Here is a 21,171-nt window from a genome sequence, read left to right on the forward strand (position 1 = left end):
AAAGTGTTTTTACTAATGATAATGAAATGTTTGTCCGGTGGCGGCTACCATAGCTTCTCTGTGTGTTTCAAAAGTGAGGGGTTAGCAGTGGGCTGAGCCGTTGGTTGCAATTCGCAACCTCACCACTTCACCAATTTGCTTTAAGCTTTATATAGTTAGAACTCCACTCATGTTTTTGAATGGTCGTGCATCATTTCATCAGTTGCCGCTGAGACAGGAGAAATACAGATTTCAGCGTTGTACTTCCTTCTTTCAATTATGTAAAAATGTATGTTTCTATGGGTGAAATGCTCCTTTAAGTGTTTCGTCACTGCTCTGCTTTGTAAAAAAATAGCTTGTGACTGCCTAACAACTCCCTTTAGGAGCAGTTTTCCAGAAAGGGTTAGGTGAATCCAGGACTAGGCCTTATTAATATTGGGTCATGTAGCCTCTTATGGAACGGCTGAAATTCCACAAGGGGGCGTATTTGTTCCTCAGACGTTGCACGATAAACGTGACATCCGAATATATTCATTATAAATCGTGAATGAAAAGTGAGATTCGAACAAATGTCCGTTAGTGAACTAATTGTATACAGTATTTATATCGCAATTCGGTCCGAAACGTCAAGATTGTGAGATGAACAAATCGTTTTGGATTAAAAGGCTTGGATATTCCATTTCCTTGGACTTTTGGGGATTTATGAACAATTTGTTTTGGACAATTTCACCGAAGCGGATAAAGGGAAGATTTTGAAGGTAAGTAAATATCCTAAATCGGTGCCATCCGGTTCAGGTAATTAACAACAAGATTACAGTTTTATGACTGCTATAAATCATATGATGCTTTGTGTGTGCGCTTAATGAAATTCCGAAAGTCTAAGCTTTCCAACGATGTGCCGCATAACCGTATATTTTGAAGATTTAATGCTTCAAAGTTACAATGACCTTTATTCAGCCTCACGTGCAAGGGAGGGGGTGTACCGTGTACGGCACAGTGTTCCTTATCAGGTTAAAGGTGCAGTGTGTAAAATTTAGCGGCATCTAGTGGTGAGGTTGCAAATTGCAAACAACGGCTCGTCCACAGCTGACCCCTCGCTTTTGAAATGCATAGAGAAGCTACGGCAGAGGCCACAGGACAAACATGTCTACATCAGAGGAAACGTATTAAACAAAGTTTGTCTGTTAAGGGCTTCTGTAGAAACATGGTGACACAAAATGGTGGCTTCCATGTAAGGGGACCCGTAGTGTATGTAGATAAAAACGTATTATGCTAAGGTAATTAACATATAATTGTTCATTATTTGAGGTCTTTATACACCCCTGATGATATAGTTACGTATATTATATTGCATAACTGGCAAGAGATTCTTCTAAAAGTTACACAATGCACCTTTAAGAAGTTTTTACAAACATACCTTACAAACACTTCAGGTGTGCATCTTAAGACAAAGCAATGTCAACGAAATAGGTTAAAATGAAACAGGACAAGGTGTCAAACTCTAACATGCATTTTAGTCTGGGACTAGGATAAACTCTGTCCGGGAAACCGCCTTTAGATGTATTAAATTTACTACGGAGATTATTGCATTGCTGTAGGGAAATCTACAGGAAGAGTCGAAATCTTGTCATAAAAATATTGTAAAAAAGGAAAAATAAATCGTAATTGCTGGAGATTTATATTTTTTGTGAACAAAATTAAATTTTGTTGAAATAATTATTTAATAGTAATAAAATTATTGTTTTTTAAACGAAAAATAAATAAACATGACAGCGAGTTTTTTCTATTTGAAAGACAACTAATTTTAATTTATTATTATTTTACAATAGTAACAATTAACAACTAGCAGAAATACATTGAACTTTGGTTTCCATGGCAATTTTGAGGCTGGTCGTGTGGTTTTTCTGACCGCTGAATGATGCATTGAACTGCACGGGGCGGAAAGGCTTTGATTTCTGCTGATGGTAAACACAACCGTTAGCCGGGAAGCTAACGGTTCAGCCCGCGCCCGCTTCATTCTGCGCTGCAAACATCGCGCTCACTCCGTTAACTCGTTATTCACCGATTATGTGGCGCTTTACCGTCAAATTCTCGGGTAAATATCTGTTTACAGGCATGGCAAACATTTAAGCGCTTACATTTGTGATAAGTAAGAGCACAACGGGTCATTCTCAAGGCCACGGATGGAACCGGGGCGGCAGCGTGAGAATCCCCCCGGGTCCGGGGAACCCGAAACAGGCGAGTGGAGAGAGGAGACCTCCGGGGTGGAGGCTGGAGAGAGGGACGGTACCCTTAAAAACAGAAGCGGGGATGGCGGAAACGAGGAGATAAAGAGTAAACCGGAAAACAGCGACATGGTAGTGAAAGAAAAGGATGAGTATGATGATGATGGGCAGTATGAGGAAGAGTTGGACCCCAGGATTCAGGTATTACAATCTAGACTGAGATTAAACATTGTGATTTGACAGCTACACAATATATCATCAATAATCTGTGTAAATAGTTTATCATAGTTAAAATTACACAAATCACAGGTCACTTATTTGTCTGTGATTTTGCTTCTGATCCTGGTTTTATACAGAATATCTATACCATGATGCTGTATAATTTAAAACCTTTGTATGGTGATGTACATTATAGTAGGTATGTTGCTAAAATGTTCAAAATGGTTAAATGCTAAAACTAGTTCTTCGGACAGAAAGAGCTTGAAAAAAGCTTTTAAATTAGACCAAGATCATGTTTATGGGTTCAAGAATAACAAAATACTGGCCATTTGAAACTCGAAAATCATTACTTTATTTTGTCCCGTTTTCCATTAAAATTCAAGAAAATGTGTGCCCGAATCATGAAAATTATGAATTTTTTTGCTATAACTGTTAACATTTTTTAGATATTGACCTGAACCTTTCAGGATAAGCTGTTTGATATATCCTCTACATATTCTACTTCTGAAAAGTCAGATATATTAAAAAACAAACCATAATTACACCAAATAACACTCTTTATTCAGTCTATACAGACATCTACTACATGGCTATACGGCTGTTTCACATTCTTTGTCCATTCAAGCAGATTTTGGTGGAGGTAAAACTCCCGTGGTCGTCGTTCAAATTTATAAAAATTTCGTTGACTTGTAGTTTAGCAATTAAACTAAATGTCTTTACAATTTCAAGAATGTCTTCACTCAACTTCAGTAAAAACAAAGACGATTTTACAAAGAACAGACTTTGGCGAGCTCGCACGGCCAGTACTTAAACATGAAAGGTGGCGACTGAAAACGTAAAGGTACCTATGCTTCTTCCGGTGATGTTAACAATAAAAACTCAAACAAATTTTGCCATCAACAAACCAACAGAAGCATTACTTTCCACAACACCGCATGCCGCCTGAGGAAATCTCGAGTTTCGTTAAGCGGAACCAAAAAGTCAGTTAGCAACATACCTAATTATATGTCTTTCCTGTTTTGTACCTGTCAGGAGGAGCTGGATCACTTGAATGAGGCCAGTGATGAGATCAACAGACTGGAACTACAGCTGGATGTGAGTAATATGTGTGACACAATGACTATAACTCAAAACTTAGTAAGCGGTCTAGACAGCATCTTTGGGTGTCATAGACATATACCTCAAGAAGTACCTTGCTGGGTTTTGAGCACAACTAGAAAGATGTTTCTAAGTTTGACATAAATGTTGACACTTGTTGATGACTAGATCGGTATTGGTAGATGTCATGGGGAAGAGCAGGGGCGAAAGTACAATTTTTCAGAAAAACTTAATTTTAAAAGATGATGTTTTGGACAGAGATGTATTTTTGCTGTGGTCAATAACTCTCAAGTGTGGATCAGGTGAAATTAAAAATTTTTTTTTTTTAAATGACTTCAGTATAATTTCACTATGAACATAAGTAGCACATTGTTACTTTTGACCCCATCAGCTAGGACGAAAGTAGTCTCAGCCTCAGATGTCACGCCCACAAACTGTTGGCTGAACGTCTGATGTTTTTCGTACACTTTTCTGGAAACCCTGTGAAAATGTTAAAGTCGTCTTTGATTGGTTGGAAAAAAACGGATTTCCAGGAGACGCGAGTGTCGCGATTAGTTTCAGTCCCTGGAAAACAAAGCTCTGACGTTCCATTGAGGAAGAGAATCAGTCGTGTTCACGTGGATAATAATGAGCAGTTATCATGATCAGCTAAACATTGGATTCTCAAAAATATGCATTAAGGGTGTCACGATTTCGATTTTAAATCGAAATCGATCGAAATTAATTCACAGCTTCGAACTTCGAATTAAAAAATGGGATCGTCGATGCTGCCACGCCCCCATTTCACGTCCGGTCGGCTTGCCAAGCGAGGAAAAAAACTCTCAGAGATGCCTTTTAAAAACATCTGTCCAGCGGAACGCGATCATATTTTAAACACGAGGGATGCTACAACTTCTTGAAATGCATATCATAAACAGGATTACCAGTGATCTGACTTTGGACAGAGTGCAGCTCTCTGCACGTGCGCTATAGTGAGGGAGGCGCAAAGATGCAGCGGGTTAACTTATATTTTAAACAAAAGGATAGTTTGCCTCAGCTTGCATGAAACGCATAAAACTTAACAAATACATAAGGATTACTACTTTAGTTTATGTTCAGACTTCAGATGCGCGGATGGACTATTATTTCATCCGCAACCGCATAAAAAACTCATCATCCGTCCACCATCCATGCGCACCAACGTTTCTGACCAGTTTTCAAAACTGCACCCGCCCGCCATCCGCTGACTGGGCGATGCAAGACTCTGCTGATGACAGCCGCGAGACTAGAAACCTCTTGAATATCAGCAGTGAACTCCGTCTTCGATCGGCGCACAGGGACACAAATAAATAAATAAATAGCCTAAATTAAACGCACGAATTACATAGCCTGCACTGGTGTCATCCTGATTTACCACGTTGTAAAACTTATTCCAGGCAACCCTTTCTGACATTCTATTTCCTTTGTTTTTAATTCTCATTTTTTGAGTTTGCCACGTTCCTCCTTCGCCGGCGTTGATAAGAGCTGTGTCAAAATGCGTCCTCATTTCTCCGCGCTGTTAATGATAGAACGAATGGATCCTTAACACAGCCGAGGATATCCCAAACAATTAAAAGCTTTATTAAATAAAAGTGTGTATTTATTAGAAAACTTTTTCTTGTCACTGTTTTAGTATTATAAGTTATGTTTTGTGTTAATATTATTCTGTTTATGTTGCGTATATTTCTAGGTTGATTATTTGATATGCTGTTGAATAGATTAATCTACATCAATGTGTCATATGTTCTAAAATAAATTAATATTTTTCTGCTTACACATTTATTTTAATAAGACAGAAATGTCTCAGCTGTTTTATGCTGACAGGCGCGGTGGGCGCTACTGGGGGCGTGTGCAGCAGGTGACGCAAATTTTGGGTCCTCAGAAGGCTAGACCGTCTCATTTCAGTTCTTTTCTTGAACTTCTGAGGCTGCCACTATGAAAGACAGAGATGTCGCATGCTTAGAAGGACAGAGCTAATAACAAGCAGTCGATCCGGCACCCGCCCGAATTTAATTAAAATATTATTTTTCGTCACGTCATCCGCCCGATTAAGCCAACCGCGCATAGTCCATGTGCGTGCAAGAAGGAATCCTCTCTCTACAAGCTCTCGCGTTAAGTGAAGCCCACAAACCCCCATGCGAGTTGTGCAATGTGCATGTTAATGTTAAAGTATTATAATAATAATAATAAATAATGGCATATCATTTTTGTCTAAATTATATGCCATATAAAAAATATGTAAAAATCGAGAATCGGATCGAATCGTGACCTTAGAATCGAAAATGTAATCGAATCGAGGATTTGGAGAATCGTGACACCCCTAATATGCATAGTTCGCTGCATCGACTCTCTAAAAGGCGTCCAAGAGTTTTCTTTAAGGCAGTTAGTGGAGTTTAAAAGTTTGGTTCTCCTGAATTGCTTGTATGTGTTAAAAAGTGGAGAGATATGCTTCAAACAGACGTTTAACAGGATCGTCTCATTGGTGTGGCTGTTGATGAAGTGCTCAACGTTGTCCTATGGTGAGTAATGTTGTTTATTTAGATACTAATCGGTTGCGGCTGGTCATTTCAATAACTGACTTGTTGCCAGCCGGCTCGTTATTGTGGGGAGTCCGAAACGTGACGCTAGATGAAACAAACTGTGATTGGTTGTTTGACATGTCGGTCAAACAGCTCGTGGGCGGGACTTGTCCAGAAAAAGCAGCGAAAAACACCAGACCTTCAGTATTCAGTATTGAAGGTCTGGCTACGCGAGACTAGGACGAAAGTAACAGAACAGAACAAGATATTTAGTAAATATACATGACTATGACCTTGTTAATAAGTAACTACAAACATATTTTGTTGTTTATTTTGGCCAAAAATAATGAAATTAAATTTTCATTTAAATTTTAATTTTCATCAAATGTTTCAAAAGCAACCTGACAGTACAAACTTGAATTGTTGAGAATTAAAAAAAACAGTATGAACACTATGAAAATTAACACTATGAAAATTAAATCAAATTAGAGTAATATAAATTTTCAACATATACTACAGTTTAGCAGCGGGACAAAAGTAACAAGTAAAAATAAATAAAAGTCTTTTGTTTACATGCATACATGTTCGTTCTTATTATTATTTATCCTTATCTTAGCATATAAAATGCAGTTTCCACACCAGGAAATAAAATGTCACACAAAAGGGGTTTTCACACTGCGCTTAACCCTAGGTTATCTTCATTCTAAACCCCGCTTTTAACCCTGGGTTAAGGAGCGTTTCACACCTGTAATTTGAAAGCGGTGTTAGCACCGCTTTTTTCCCAGGGTTATGAAACCACCGCATTTGTGGTGTTAAAGGCGGAGTCCATGATGTTTGAAAGCCAATGTTGATATTTGAAATCACCTAAACAAACACACCCCTACCCCAATAGAATCTGGACCTTCTGTTGATAGACCCGCCCCACACATACGCAACCCGGCATTTGATTTGATTTGATTGGCTATAAGTGTGTTTTGGTAGTCGGCCCGTCTCCTTTTCCAACGCGTTTTTCAAACATCGTGGACTCCGCCTTTAACCCCGCATTGTGGTGCCAAACACATGCAGTGTGAAACAAAGCAGGGTTAGAATGTTATGTTTTAATTAAACACAGCTGAAGTAGCTAATCAAGGCTTGATAATTACAGACAGGTGTGTTGAAACTGGGTTGGAGACTCCTGACCCAGGGTTTAGGAATGCACAGTGTGAAATGTCAAATTATGAATACCCAGGGTTATCTCTTAACCCCTGGTTAAGTTTGAACAGTGTGAAACATGAAAAAAATAACCCAGGATTCCGTTAACCCTGGTTTTAGAATAACCCAGGGTTAACAATTTCAGGTGTGAAAAGCCCTAAAGATTGTTGGATTCGTTATCTAATTGCCTACACGTTCTGTCTATCAATATTTTGCATGAAGTCATTGGAGGAACAAGCGAGTCATATGACGTCATGATATTTGACAGTGCTGTTTGGATATTATGTATTATACTCCCGCCTACTTTTTAAAACAAAGTTTGTATATTCTATTCTATTACAAGACGTTCATGCGAAATCTGATGTAAACAATGGACAATATATCTATATTTCACTGATTATACGCATTTGTGGACAAAAATGGTCATTGCATGTATCCTATTAGATAGTTTTCATGAGTTATTCACACTTCTGAAACAGACTGGATTAGATTCACGATCGTTATATCAACACAAAGGTAAGAAGTTCCGTTTATATTTTGCATGTTGTCATCCGGACTTCTGTCACAAAATACTACATTTATGATGCTATAGCATCTGTATCTCAAAACAGAGACCATACACTGATGCTAAACCCGTAGACCTTTTAAACGATGTATAGTAATGTTAATAGATATTGTTAGCAGCGTTAAAAAAAACTGACGTCATCCCGCCCCCGAGCTAGTGCGCGTCGAGAGGTTAAACTTGATTTACTTTTATTTTGAAAAACTCTGAGAAGTCAAACCTCTGTATGTGTTAGAGCACTAAATAACCTGTAGATTGATCAGTACTGTAACACATGAAACCAGAAACACAATTTACTTATCATGGTCGAAAACAGCTTTTTGGACCTACACACGCTAAATGATGACGACATAACGCAATATTTGTCAGCTCTATCAAGGGTTGCATGCTAAAGAAGCCGTCATAGTTTGAAATGCAAATTAAGAGTTTGGTTCCACAACGTAATAAATCCATTTTGACTAATTTGGGTAAAAATGTGTTTTCTATACCAAGAAAGTGACAAGATGAAAACCACCACAGGTTTATCAATGCCATCGTATTATTTTGTTTTTGTTTGTTTGTTGATCACGAAGTACAAAGTAGACGAGGAAAACTAGGATTCTGTGTGTATTCAAAGCGCCGCCATTGTTGTTTACAATGCGTGGAATGGTGCGCTGCAATCTGTGGAGCGGATTTATTGCATTCTGTAGAGAAGGAGGATTAGCGTTTGTCGCGGTTTGGAAAAAGGGAGAAAAGATGACAGAATAACACAATGGATATTGGATTTTGCGTAAAATCAAGAACTGACTTTTCAATACTGACCTGATACAATACTGATTTTGGCGGTAACCCCAAAAATGCATTTATTGCGTTTTGGAACCAAAATCCTCAAATGTAGTCAGGGCTCGGAGAAAATTTTTTGTTACTTTCATCCCACGTAACTTTTGCCCCGGTTCTTCCCTACTAAGGATTAGGCCTTAGTTTAATTAGGAAATATAACTAGTTTTAACAAACATGCTTTACTAAAACATTCCTTGTGTGCATTTTGAGGCAAAACGAAGGGCACTGATGTATTTTAAGATATGTCAGTGCAAGTTGTTTTCTGTTTGGATAGCTCTTACCAGTGGCGGTTCTAGACAAATTTCACTAGGGGGGCCAAGGAGGGGCCAGTGTTTTACCAGAGGGGCACATAAAAAAATGGCAAGAAATTATATTTAAATATTATAGGGGTGGTTACAGGAATTAGTTTAAGACATGACTAGGCAAAACAAAGGGCACTGGTGTATTTTAAGATATGTCAGTGCAAGTTGTTTTCAGTTTGGTTAGCTCTTCAGTTTGGACATTTATTTTAGTCTAGGACTAGTCTAATCACTTTCCGGGAAACTGCCCCGTAAACTTTATTTTACTTTACAATCATATAAATATTTATTTAATACAAGAGTGAGTGCAGGTGCAAAAGGGGAGCTGGGCTCTTTTCTAAAGCCCCTTAATCGAAAATCATGCGAGCCTACTCAATAAACTTTATGAAATGCAAACTTTTATAAAGACAAACATTTGTTTTAGTTTACATATAAACACACATTGCTAGACAGTTAGGGACCACAATCTAATCAATATTTAAAATAATATTTATTTAAAATTGTAAACATTTTTATATGTTACATTTTATTCCACCAATTTTATGCACATATATGTAATAGCATAATTACACACTTTTTACAATGTGTAAACTTTGCTCGCGTGTAAACTCAAAATAAATATATACTGTTTTATTTGGTCAGCACGGGGGGGCCACAGGGGTGGCCAGGGATATGTCTACAGAGGCACGGGCCACCCTTGGCCTCCGTGTAGAACCGCCACTGGCTCTTACATTTAATTTAGTCTAGGACTAGTCTAATCCCTGTCCGGGAAACCGCCATTCCAGTTAATGAGATGCTTTTTACACAGTTAAAGGTGGAGTGCACAAAGTTTGAAAAACGCTTTGGAAAAGGGAGTCGGGCCGACTAACAAAACACACTTGTAGCCAATCAGCAGTAAGGGGCGTGTCTACTAACCAACATCCTTGCCGGGAAAAGAAGGTCCAGATTCTATTGGGGTAGGGGTGTGTTTGTTTAGGTGATTTCAAATGTCAACATTGGCTTTTAATTTTAAACATTGTGCACTCCACCTTTAACGTAACATTGATTGAAAAGTACAATTGTTGTGTGCTGAAAAGTGTTGAAATAGTTAATAATTTAGGTAGACTTGAAAACTAACACACTGGGGAAATAATATAGGAGTCAAATTAATCCAAATGACCCAAGTGTGTTATATGTCTTCTTTGGCTAAATAATACAGAAAACAATGAATATTTTGAGATTATTTAGCGATTGATATGTGGCATAATAACCATGAAAACATACAGATAAGCATAGTAAAAGCAGAAATGGCGGCACTTTGAAAACATTGAATCTTATTGGTTCTTGTGCATCTCATGACTAGTTGTTATGCATGTATTATCAGAATCGTACCGTTTTAAAAATGATTTGTGTTCCTTAAGCAGACGTGGTTATTTGCTAATAATCCCAAACTGACCAATTAAATAGACTAGTCACCAATGTGATAGTCACAAGCATGAATTGTCCTTTTCACCCAGATTACGGAAAATGAGCCAAGAATTTGTCCGGGCATTGATTTTGGTTCATTTACACTTCCAATGATTTTCCGGAATCTGCATTCACACACATGCCGTAAAGTACTTGACGTATTTAAAGTCCTGCACTTGGTAGTTTTTTCCGCAGCGTCTGAAGCATGCTCCGGTCTTCCATAAACCTAATTGGCTGGCATTGCCTAGGTTATTTGCATCTGATTGGCTGATGCACGCGTTGCCGCTTGAAAAGTTGAGAAATTTTCAACTTCTGCCGCGAGCAACGGCAGCGACGGATCCACAATTCAGTTCGGCAACGAATGACGTCACCCATTAAAAGTAAATGGGAAATGCTTACGCCCCGTGTAAACGTACCATTATGCTGGTGAATGATCTCAGCTTCAGCGTGGATTGTGACAAGCTCCTTGATTTCTGCTTCAGTCCAGTTTGTACACTTTTTTCGTCGTGAATGTTAATCTTTATTAAATCCCCCCATGTCAAAGAGCTAAACCATAACTTCTTGTTGTGATGACGCGCGCGCGTCCTCACTAAGGCACGTCCCTTACACACAGGACACTTACAGGAGCAATCCCACAACATTTACGGGACATGTTTGTGTTTACACAGAAGGCACTTTTACGGAAATTTTCTGGGATCAAAGTGCTGTGTGAATGGGTTAAAGTCACTTTAGTCATGCAAATGTCACTGAAGTAGTGTTTTTCATACCCATAACGTGTCACGTTGACTATTATTTCTCCACTTTCTCTCACTATCTCTGTCTAACACTCATTCAGGAGGCCAGATCCAGCTATAGGAGGATTCTTACAGACTCTGCACGAAAACTCAACGCTCAGGGCTCTCAGCTGGGAACTTGCATTGAGAAAGCCAGGCCTTACTACGAAGCTCGTAGACTCGCTAAAGAGGTGTGTGTGTGCTAAAGAACACAGTTATACATATTTATACATATACATTTATACATGAATATGTGACCCTGGGTTGTTTTTTTTATTTATTGAGATTTATGCATCATCTGAAAAGCTAAATAAATAACCTTTGATGTGTATTGTTAGGATAGGACAATATAATATTACAATTATTTTTTGAAAATCTGGAATCTGAGGGTGCAAAAAATCTTAAGATTTAGAAAATCACCTTTAAAATCATCCAAATAAAGGCCTAAGCAACACATATTACTAATGATAAATTAATGTTTGATATATTTGTGGTAAAATATCTTCATGGAACATGATCTTTACTTTATGGTCTTTATCCTAAATATTATTTATCAATAATTTGACGAATACAATGCATTCTTTGCTATTAGTAACAATATACCTGTGCAAGTGGTTTTGTGGTCCAGGGTCACATTTATATATGACATCTCCCCAAACATTTTTGTTTCTCATTATTGAGAAAAATCCTCCCACCGACCTGAAAATTACCCAGAAGCCTCTCTGTCCACGGTGGTCATTATGGTTAAAGAGTGAGTGTGTTAATGTGATTAACCCCTGGTTACACAAGATGTGATTTGCACATCACTTTTCATTAGCACTTTTTGCAGCCAATCTCAAATATTTAATTGAACGGATGAAAATCGTTTAGCTGAGGCCATAGAAAGTAATTGAAAGCAATTGAACTGACATTGAATTGAAAATTTGACTCGGTTATTATTTCGTCTTATAAATGAAATGTAAATATGTTTGCATGTGAATTAGCAGACTTTGCAAGGCGCTGACCCAAGCGTCCTTCCGGATTTTGCTTGAACAGCCACTTAAATTTTGAGTGCCTAACAAGTTACAGTCTCAGTAATGATACAATTTTTCCAAATTCAAATTTATGCATTTAGCAGACGCTTTTATCCAAAGTGATGTGCAATGCCTTTGTTGTACACTTTTTTTATTTAAAAGAGTAGGTGTTTTCTCAAGGATCGAACTCATGACCTTTTGCACTGCTAATGCAATGCTCTACCAATTGAGCAACTGGAACAGTATATTGTTATAAGGGCTGCACCAATATTTCGGCCCATAATCTGTATCGCAGATAAAAGCATTTTTCCTACTATTAGACATTGACCGATTGCAGAAGAGGGAAGTTTTAAATAGGAAAAATATCAAAACTCTTTGGTATTTTTAGCGTGATGCTAATGGTCTAATCAGATTCAATGGATTATGCTAAGCTATGCTAAAAGTGGTAGCGCCAGACCCGGAGATCAGCTGAACGGATTCCAAAATGGTAAAAATTAAATGTTTAACTCTAGGGGAGATGGAAAATGAGCATATTTTCAAAAAAAGTGGAATGTCCCTTTAAGTGATGAGTAATCTTGTGTGTTCACGAAACCCCATATTTTGCCCATTGGAATAGATCTGAATAAATCAGTGAGCATCTTTTACAAAACGAACTCAGAAATCATCCTGAGCTAGGGTTGCCATATTTCCAGCAAGTTATCTCTGTGAAATACGGCCAAGTTCCTGACTTTATTGATTTTGCTGGGTGTTCTGGTCTGTGCGCAGCAATTTTCACTGACAGCAAGTCTGGCTTTTTGAGCTAAATGGTTTTCAGATCCAACCCTGCTTGCTCTATGACTGGCTGTCAGCTTTATCGTCCTCATTTTTAGTATTTCAATTGAATGTATTTGGACGGTGCCGTGCTCTTATTCTTTTATGTTCTTTTATTACATATATGCAATACAAATAATATTGATGCGTTATCATTCAACTTGGGTTTTAATGCATGAATGTGACGTAAACATAAACGTAACCCTTGAAATGATTTGCTCAATTCTCTATGTAAGGTCACTGTTGGCTTCTTCTGATTGGTTGAGTGTTCACAGAATTGAGTGATTGATTCTCGTATATGAAACATGATGGATGACTTTACCTACAGGCTCAACAGAAGACCCAGGAGGCAGCGTTGAGGTACGAGCGAGCTGTCTCCATGCACACAGCTGCCAGAGAAATGGTTTATGTAGCTGAGCAAGGTTTATTGGCTGACAGGAACACATTGGATCCTACCTGGCAGGAAATGCTAAACCACGCTACAGCCAAGGTATGTGACTCAGCATCGCTTTCGGCTAAATGAGATAATTACAGTTACGGGCAGTGACAAAATTCACCTTAAAAATGCAAGACTATCGAATGCAGAACACGTCCTTGTTCACGTTCAATATCAATCCTTTGTTAGGGTAGATTATGGATTTTACGTGTTAAATCCTAATTCGCCTTTAAGTCTTTGCAGCAGGTTAATGTGGATTCTAATGCCAGCGTTGCTTTGATTGTTACAATTAGGGGCAATCAATAACACTGATGAATGCACACCTACACCTAGAGATCAAGGTTACACGTCTTCATTTAGATTTTATTCAAGGCCTGTCGGTAAAATTGCTGTTGTTGAGAAACAGAAATTTTGCAATCTTATTTAGGTTTCTGAATCCTTGTCACCACACCAACATTTTAATAGCTGATACCAACATTTTTATAATAAGCAAATAAATAGTACATTTTTGCTTAATTGCGAAAAACTGTCACAACATGAAAGACTTCAGTGCTGAGTGGCACAATAGTGCTTATGCTCATCCTGGGAGAAGAATGATGCACTTGAATCATCCCGTCTTTGCTGCGCTTCCGGGGAGCAGGATAATGTGCTTTAGGCATCTTCTCAGGGATCTTGTATATGCTAGGCACGTAGTGTATTGCATTCATCCAGCGGTTTACTGAGACTTTTTAATCAGATGTTTAAAATACGGTTATTGCGTTTAATTCACCGCTACTCCATTGCATTAACTCTGCGAGCACCACACCATTCAGTTTTTGTGACCTTAAATATCTTCATATATGCATTTGTTTTTCGCATAAAGCTGTTGAATATATTAGTAAGACTTTGAATATAGTGTATAAAAATGTTTATGGTGCTTTTATAATAGTCTGACTTTTCTACAGGATGACAGTAACAACCACAAAGTATTGGATTTGGATTTGGTTCCGTTAGTCTGATAACCGATCCAGCAAAAAAGGTCTAGATCTGCCAAACTGACTGATCCCAAGTATTGGATCGGCCCACCCCTAGTGAAAACTACATTTTTATCGTTGCACTCTCCTTCGTAACATCATTAACCCTTTAACTTTATAGTCATAGCTGTGAATGATCAGAAATGTATATTTCTCAGCAAATAGTAAATTTTGACTACAGAAATGGATGATCTGAAAACATTAGCTTGCCTTTTATACTTTTACCATAAAGTGACAAATCAACCGTTTGGTAGAGCACGTTTTTGAATAATTATTAAAAACATACTAAAGTTTTTTTCATGGCACCATGTGACAGAATTTTGTAAAGCTAGGGCTCTTACAGTGTAATATGCATAGACTGTAAAAAAGATGGACGTGATGTCACCCATAGGTTTCTGAAGATCGTTTTTGAGGCTTAAAGTAGGCGGTTCCTGCCGTCGCCATCTTATCCGAAAATGGGTTAAAAGGTGGGACTTGGGTGAAGCTAAGGGGGCGGGTTGCTTAAACCACTCTAGTGACAGCAGTGGCAGTTCACCCGTCACTCAAGTGGCCACGCCCTTAATTATGCATAACTTTAAGGCTTAATATAATTTAAACGGACGAGTTACAAAAAAATCACCCTCTTCACAATTGCCATGAAGGCTGTAAACATAATATTTTCTACTGCCATTTTAACATGGAGGTCTATGGGAATTGACTCTTTTTTGGAGCCTGCCTCTAGGGGCCAGTCGATGAATTCCAGTTTAAATCACTTCCATATTGGCTTCATCAGAGAGATCGGAAGGTTACCCCTCGGTAATGTGTCAAAAAATATGCTTTTCTTGCTAAATTTCACCAAGAACAGTTCATGTGGCAGGAGTGATTTTTTTTGTCTCTGACATCCATATAAGAAGAAATGTTGTGACAAGTGCTGACATCTAGAGGATTTTTTGGCATAACATACCCCAAGCAAATGGTAGAGAGAGCTCAATCAGCTTACTCCAGGTACTCCTCAATAAAATATATTGACTAAAAATATGCTTAACCATCTTGTCGAGAGGTAGGTAACTCTTTCCCCGCCAGCGTTTAAAAAAAAAGTTGCCAGCCAGCGCCAGCTTTTTTCAAGATTTTCACAAAGGTTTAATGCCTTCCAGAAAATGTTTAAATATATAAACATACAATATATCAAATGACCTTTCAAATATAAGTAGGTTTCTTCTAAAACACCAAAGTTTGAGCAAAAAGCTGAGATAATTTGTGAAGGACTTTTGATAGAGATCAGATTCAGAGTGATCCTCAAAACATACATGGACATACAGCTGTTTGCCCTAGGGCGATACTTCCGGGTTTTATAAGTTGCGAAACCTGGTGGATTATAGCGGTATTATGGATTACCAATGTCAATGGTGGGGAAAGAGTTAAATGGTTATGGTCACAATGAAATTGAAAATAATATTTTTTAATATTGTGGTATTTTTTACAAATGACTTATCTGTGAGCTTCATTATATTTAAAAAATTCTTGTGCCCTCATAATCTTTAACCAAAATCACAAATCTCCTCCCCTCCTAAAAACGATCTCTCTTTACATCCAGTCACGAGGAATGACACGAAGGCAGGGCCTGGTAAAAGATTGGCAAGTAGCAACACGACCCTACTTCAAACGATCCAATCAGTTCTTGATGGGCAAAATCAAGTCCCGCCCTACCTTTTTCTTATTTCAGAAGCCGTTTGACTCAGATAAACATCACAGCGGAGAAAATTAAGACAGTCGCTACTTCAGTTTCATGCCAACTTTAAAGTCGCAATAAAACAAAAATTATTTTGGAATATTCTTTTTTTTTTTTTACAAATGAATGATCTGTGAGCGTCATTATTTTTTTAAAATTCATGTGCCCTCATAATCTTTAATCAAAAACGCAAATCTCCTCCCATCTTCAAAACGATCTCTCTTTACCTCCAGTCATATGGTATGGCAGGTGGGCGGGTCCAGGAACAGATCACAGCAAATAGCAAAATGACCCAACTTCAAATGATCCAATAAATTCTTAATGGACGAATTTAAGTCCAGCCCTACCTTTATTCATTTCAGAAGCTCATATATACATCACCACAGGGAAAATAAGACAATCGTTACTTCTGTTTCATGGAGACTTTAAGCTTAGCCTTTGTTATGTTTTGTGTAATAGTGACCTCTAGTGGTGAAAATCCTACATATTGTGCCTTTAAATAAATTCTGCTCAAAAAAAAAACAAGATTACAAGCAAAATATGTATATATATATTTTTTTACAAATGACAAAAGGAACAAAAGTTATAACTGTATAATATAAAATCCAAACAAATAATCAAATGTTAAATAAAACTATTTGAAATACATTTGAGGAAAAAGTAGGGCTGGGTGATAATGAAGGCGATACTGCCTAGCTTGTCAGTGAACTACGGCTCTGTCTAATAAATGCCGCTCCGTCTGAAAGCAGGTGATGGCGATTTACTACTTATCACAGAACCGGCTTTACTAATGAGATGCGCATGACAATCGCATCCGATATATCACCCAGCCCTAGGAAGGAGGAGTCAAATAAATTTGAATTGGTCTTCTTTGTTATTGATATTGATGTTTTTGATGTGATACTGATCTGTTGAGTGTTTGTATGAAAGATATATACGAGTATACTCGGTTTATTTGTATTTCTTTTATTTGTTTAGGTGAATGAAGCCGAGGAGGAGCGTTTAAGGAGTGAGAGGGAGCACCAGCGCGTCACTCAGCTCTGTCAGGAGGCAGAGGCGCGTGTGCAGACCCTGCAGAAAGCCCTCAAGAGGGTCATTATCAAGTCCAAGCCTTACTTTGAGCTCAAGGCTCAGTTTAACCACATCTTAGAGGTATGCATCTTAGACTCACCTCTGTTATTAAGCTTTTTAAGATGATCTTACTGTACTGATTTACATTTTTAGCGGGTAAAAATGTGGTAATTTGGGCAACGATTAATCGCGATTAATCGCATACAAAATAAAAGTGATTTTTTTTTTGCATAATATATGCGTGTGTGTGCTGTTTGTAATTATTATGTATATATAAATACACACATTCATGTATGCATTTAAGAAACATTTACATGTGTATATATATTTATCTATATTTTTATACTATATTATATATTAACAATAAAAATTAATATATAAATTAAAGGTGGGCAATAAACCGGTGTGATAATAATTACTGGTATTGTGTCACGCCATGATATGGATTTTGCAAAACCGTTGATACCGTTACATATTTATTAATTCTATTTTTGCACTTATCAGGGTTCCCGCGGGGTGTTAAAAAACAAATCTTCATAAAGTTATATTTAAGGCCTTAAACGCACAGATTTTCATCCTAGGACTTAAATTTAACTTTCTGAATGTTAGGTTTTTTTAAGACCCCGCGGGAGATTACCAAAGTCTTAAAAGTCATACCTCCGTTCCCGAGATGCGCTGTTCACAGAAACACAAAACGAAAAGCTCCAATCGCACTTCAATCCATTTTTTTTATCATATTTTTTTAAAGATGATGCACATGTAGGCTATCATAGTGCACGCAAATCCTGACAAAGGCTATATTTGGCGAGCTTACCTACACATTGCCAGGTTCTGAAACATAGAGGACCCAGAAGCGACAAAATCAACACTGCTTTATTGAAAATCAACTTAAACAGAAAGCAAGAAATTACCGTAATAAACCATAATTTGCCAAAAAGTGCCATTTATCTTCTTTTTTTAGGAACCATTAGATTTTTTTGATAGCGCAAATGGTTGAGGAGCTACGGTGCATTCACAAAGGGCGTAAGCGTTAACGCTTAACGGAAGGCTTGTCTGAAGCGTGGCCAACAGCCAATCACAGTGGCCGGTTCACATACTCCGGTCTTCCATACACGTAATTGGCTGGCTCTGCCTAGGTTATTTGCATAAGGCGATCTGATTGGCTGACGCACGCTTGAAAACTTGAAAAGTTGAGAAATGTTCAACTTCTGCCGCGAGCAACGGCACTGACGCGGCGCCGACGGATCCTCAATTCAGTTCGGCAACGCATGACGCACCCATCAAAAGTGAATAGGAAGCGTCAAACGATGCTTGAACATTTGAATTCACTTGCTTCATTCTCGCGTGAAATTCTAGTCATTCGAGAAATTCGCATCATGGGAGGGGCTTCTGAGACTCTGCCACTCCGCTCGCTTCCTGGAATCACGTCACTACAACAGCAAGGTCCTGATTGGTTAACGCGGCGCAGAAATCCAACGAAGTTTTGATTTTTCAACTCGCGCGTTCCCCGCGGCAACCCTCGCCGCGCTTACCGCGTGTACCGCACCGCAGGATGCCTAATCACGTCTTTGCATTGACTTAACATGTAAATCACCCGCGCTTGCCGCCTCTACCGCGGCTGGTGTAAACGCAGCATTACGGTTAAATGAATAGCGCTTTCAGAGCCCTTTAGTGGATAACGTAAGCAACATACCAAACACAATAAAACCAGCCTTAAATGGTAAATTTTGTTTTTTTTAATGCAGATTTATTTAGAGAGGCTATTAAACGCAATGACAATAGATATTTACGCATAAAAACTTTGTTGACACTGTGAATGTGCTGGTTAATTACATTAAATGCAATAAATACATTTATTAATATAACTTGTATTAATAATCTGCATTTATTAATGTGTTCAGGGATTAATAACAACTTAAAGTGATGCAGATGGCATCTCCCATCAGATGTTCATATTAACAACAAGAAGAAAACGATACTGAGCCAGGGTTATTATTATAATTTACAATAAATTAAACGTGCCTTATGAGTTTTTTTTTTTAAATCTCGTTTTTTTGTATATTTGTAAATCAAACACAATCACAATCGCACTTTTTAAGAAAAAAATGGGAAAAGATTAAAAATCATGTCTATGTCCAATCTCTCACTTATCAGTTACATAAGGTTAAAAATAAAAAAATTGTCAGTAATTTAACTAAGGTTTACTACAGTGTGACTCCAAAATGTTTTATCTCGTATGGCAACATACCGTAATACCGCTATACCGGCCGGAGAGTGGAGTGGAGAATACCTTGATATGAATTTTAGCTCATACCGCCCACCCCTAATATAAATAAAAATGTTCTGAAATGTATATATGTATGTGTGTGTGTGTTTAAATTTAAATAATAATTACACACAGTACACACACACATATATATTAGGTAAAAATTCACTTTTATTTTGTATGTGTTTAATCGCAATTAATCGTTGCCCAGCACTAAAACCTAATATAATTTTTTTTAATGGTTTTAAACGCCAAACAAGACTGTAGAAGCATTAAAGGAGTCTCTACCACTTACACAGCATTTACCAGTATGTAACTTGAGCATTGAGGCTCGAACCTGCGACCTTCAGGTTACAAGTCTGACTATCTAACCAGAAGGTCATGACTGCCCCCTTCCAAGTCTTCAATCATTTTAGTGTGCCTTTATAGTGAAATTTGTTTATCATCACACATTAACAGGAGCACAAGTCCAAAGTCGTCCAGCTGGAGGAGCGGGTGGCAAAGGTGAAGACCCGATATTCCGTCGCCCTCCGCAACCTTGAACAAATCAGCGAGCAGATCCATGCGCAAAGGGGGCGTCTCCGTGCCGCCAGAGAGCGGAACCGAGCCCGTGGTGGGCGGAGCTCACCGGTTGGGGCGGAGTCAGAAGGTGTTATCCAGGCGGGGGCGTATGGGGGTGTGATAGCAAATCCTCTAATGGATAATGACTGGGCAGATCAAGAGAAAACCAGGCAGTGGGTGGAGAAACACAGGGAGGCAGGGTGGGGCCAGAGAGAACAGGCAAAGAGGACAGGGTCAGACTCCATGTCGGTCATCAGCCTGCAGACCATCGCCTCTGACCTGGAGAAATTCGATTCGGTGGAGCACCTGGGCGATCTCAGTGACGTCGGGAGCATAATAGGAGAGGAGAAGGATTCGGAAAGCGAGAGAGGATTTAGGGCCGAAGATAGACGAATAGTTAGAGAGGTGGGAAACATCTCAAGGCAGGACAGAGGTGACGCGGATAAAGATGACTCAGGGACGGAAAGGCAGCAAAGGGATAAGGAGAGGGAGAGCTTTGTGAAACAGCACCACAGAAGTGTTAGTTTGTGAGAAAACAAGGAGAAATTCGAGTTGTTTGCTAATCCACCCTGGTCCTGAAGAGCTTAACCTTGCCTGCAGGCTTTCAGGCGAGCTTCTCGCCAGACTACAAATTAAGAATAAGACCTTGAACAACAAAAACAGTTACTTTAAGGTGAAGTGTGTAATTTATGTGCCACCAAGTGGAATTGTGAATATAATGACGCTTTACGCCCTAAACTCACCCCATTGGTTAAGCCATCGTTGCGCAAATGTATGTACACTTTTCATGCAAAATGAAGACCGTAGCTGGAAGATCATGAAAAATTACACACTTCCACCTTAAAGGGATAGTTCACCCAAAAATGAAAATTCTGTATTCCTGTATGAATTTTTTTGTAATGAGCACAAAAGAATATATTTTGATAAATGATGGTAACCATTGACTACCATAGTAGGAAAAACAAATATGATGGAATTCAATGGGTACCGTCAACTGTGTGCTTACCATCGTTCATCAAAATATCTTCATAATTTATCACAATACTTTCATAATATTTATTTTTCCTACTATGGAAGTCAATGGTTACGGCAGCTGTGTGCTTATCATTTATCAACATATCTTCTTTTGTGATCATCAAAACAAA

The 21,171-nt window shown here is 38.3% G+C and overlaps 1 protein-coding gene across 1 annotated transcript; it reads left to right on the top strand.

The window, feature by feature from the left end:
* The first annotated feature begins 1,881 nt into the window (after positions 1-1,881).
* Positions 1,882-21,171, top strand: sh3bp5lb (SH3-binding domain protein 5-like, b). The gene is made up of 6 exons (XM_055219085.2): positions 1,882-2,405; positions 3,456-3,518; positions 11,211-11,339; positions 13,300-13,461; positions 17,107-17,280; positions 19,925-21,171. Exons 1-6 carry the CDS (start codon positions 2,163-2,165, stop codon positions 20,555-20,557), a joined length of 1,404 nt encoding a protein of 467 aa, XP_055075060.2. The 5' UTR covers positions 1,882-2,162; the 3' UTR covers positions 20,558-21,171.

Source organism: Misgurnus anguillicaudatus, chromosome 20, assembly GCF_027580225.2.
Source record: "Misgurnus anguillicaudatus chromosome 20, ASM2758022v2, whole genome shotgun sequence".
NCBI lineage: Eukaryota > Metazoa > Chordata > Actinopteri > Cypriniformes > Cobitidae > Misgurnus > Misgurnus anguillicaudatus.

Excerpts from the sequence above, each read along its gene's own strand:
- sh3bp5lb (XM_055219085.2), top strand. The coding sequence starts at position 2,163 with ATGGAACCGGGGCGGCAGCGTGAGAATCCCCCCGGGTCCGGGGAACCC. Across the intron at positions 3,519-11,210 it reads GACTGGAACTACAGCTGGAT|GAGGCCAGATCCAGCTATAG; the intron begins GTGAGTAATATG and ends ACACTCATTCAG. Across the intron at positions 13,462-17,106 it reads TAAACCACGCTACAGCCAAG|GTGAATGAAGCCGAGGAGGA; the intron begins GTATGTGACTCA and ends TTATTTGTTTAG.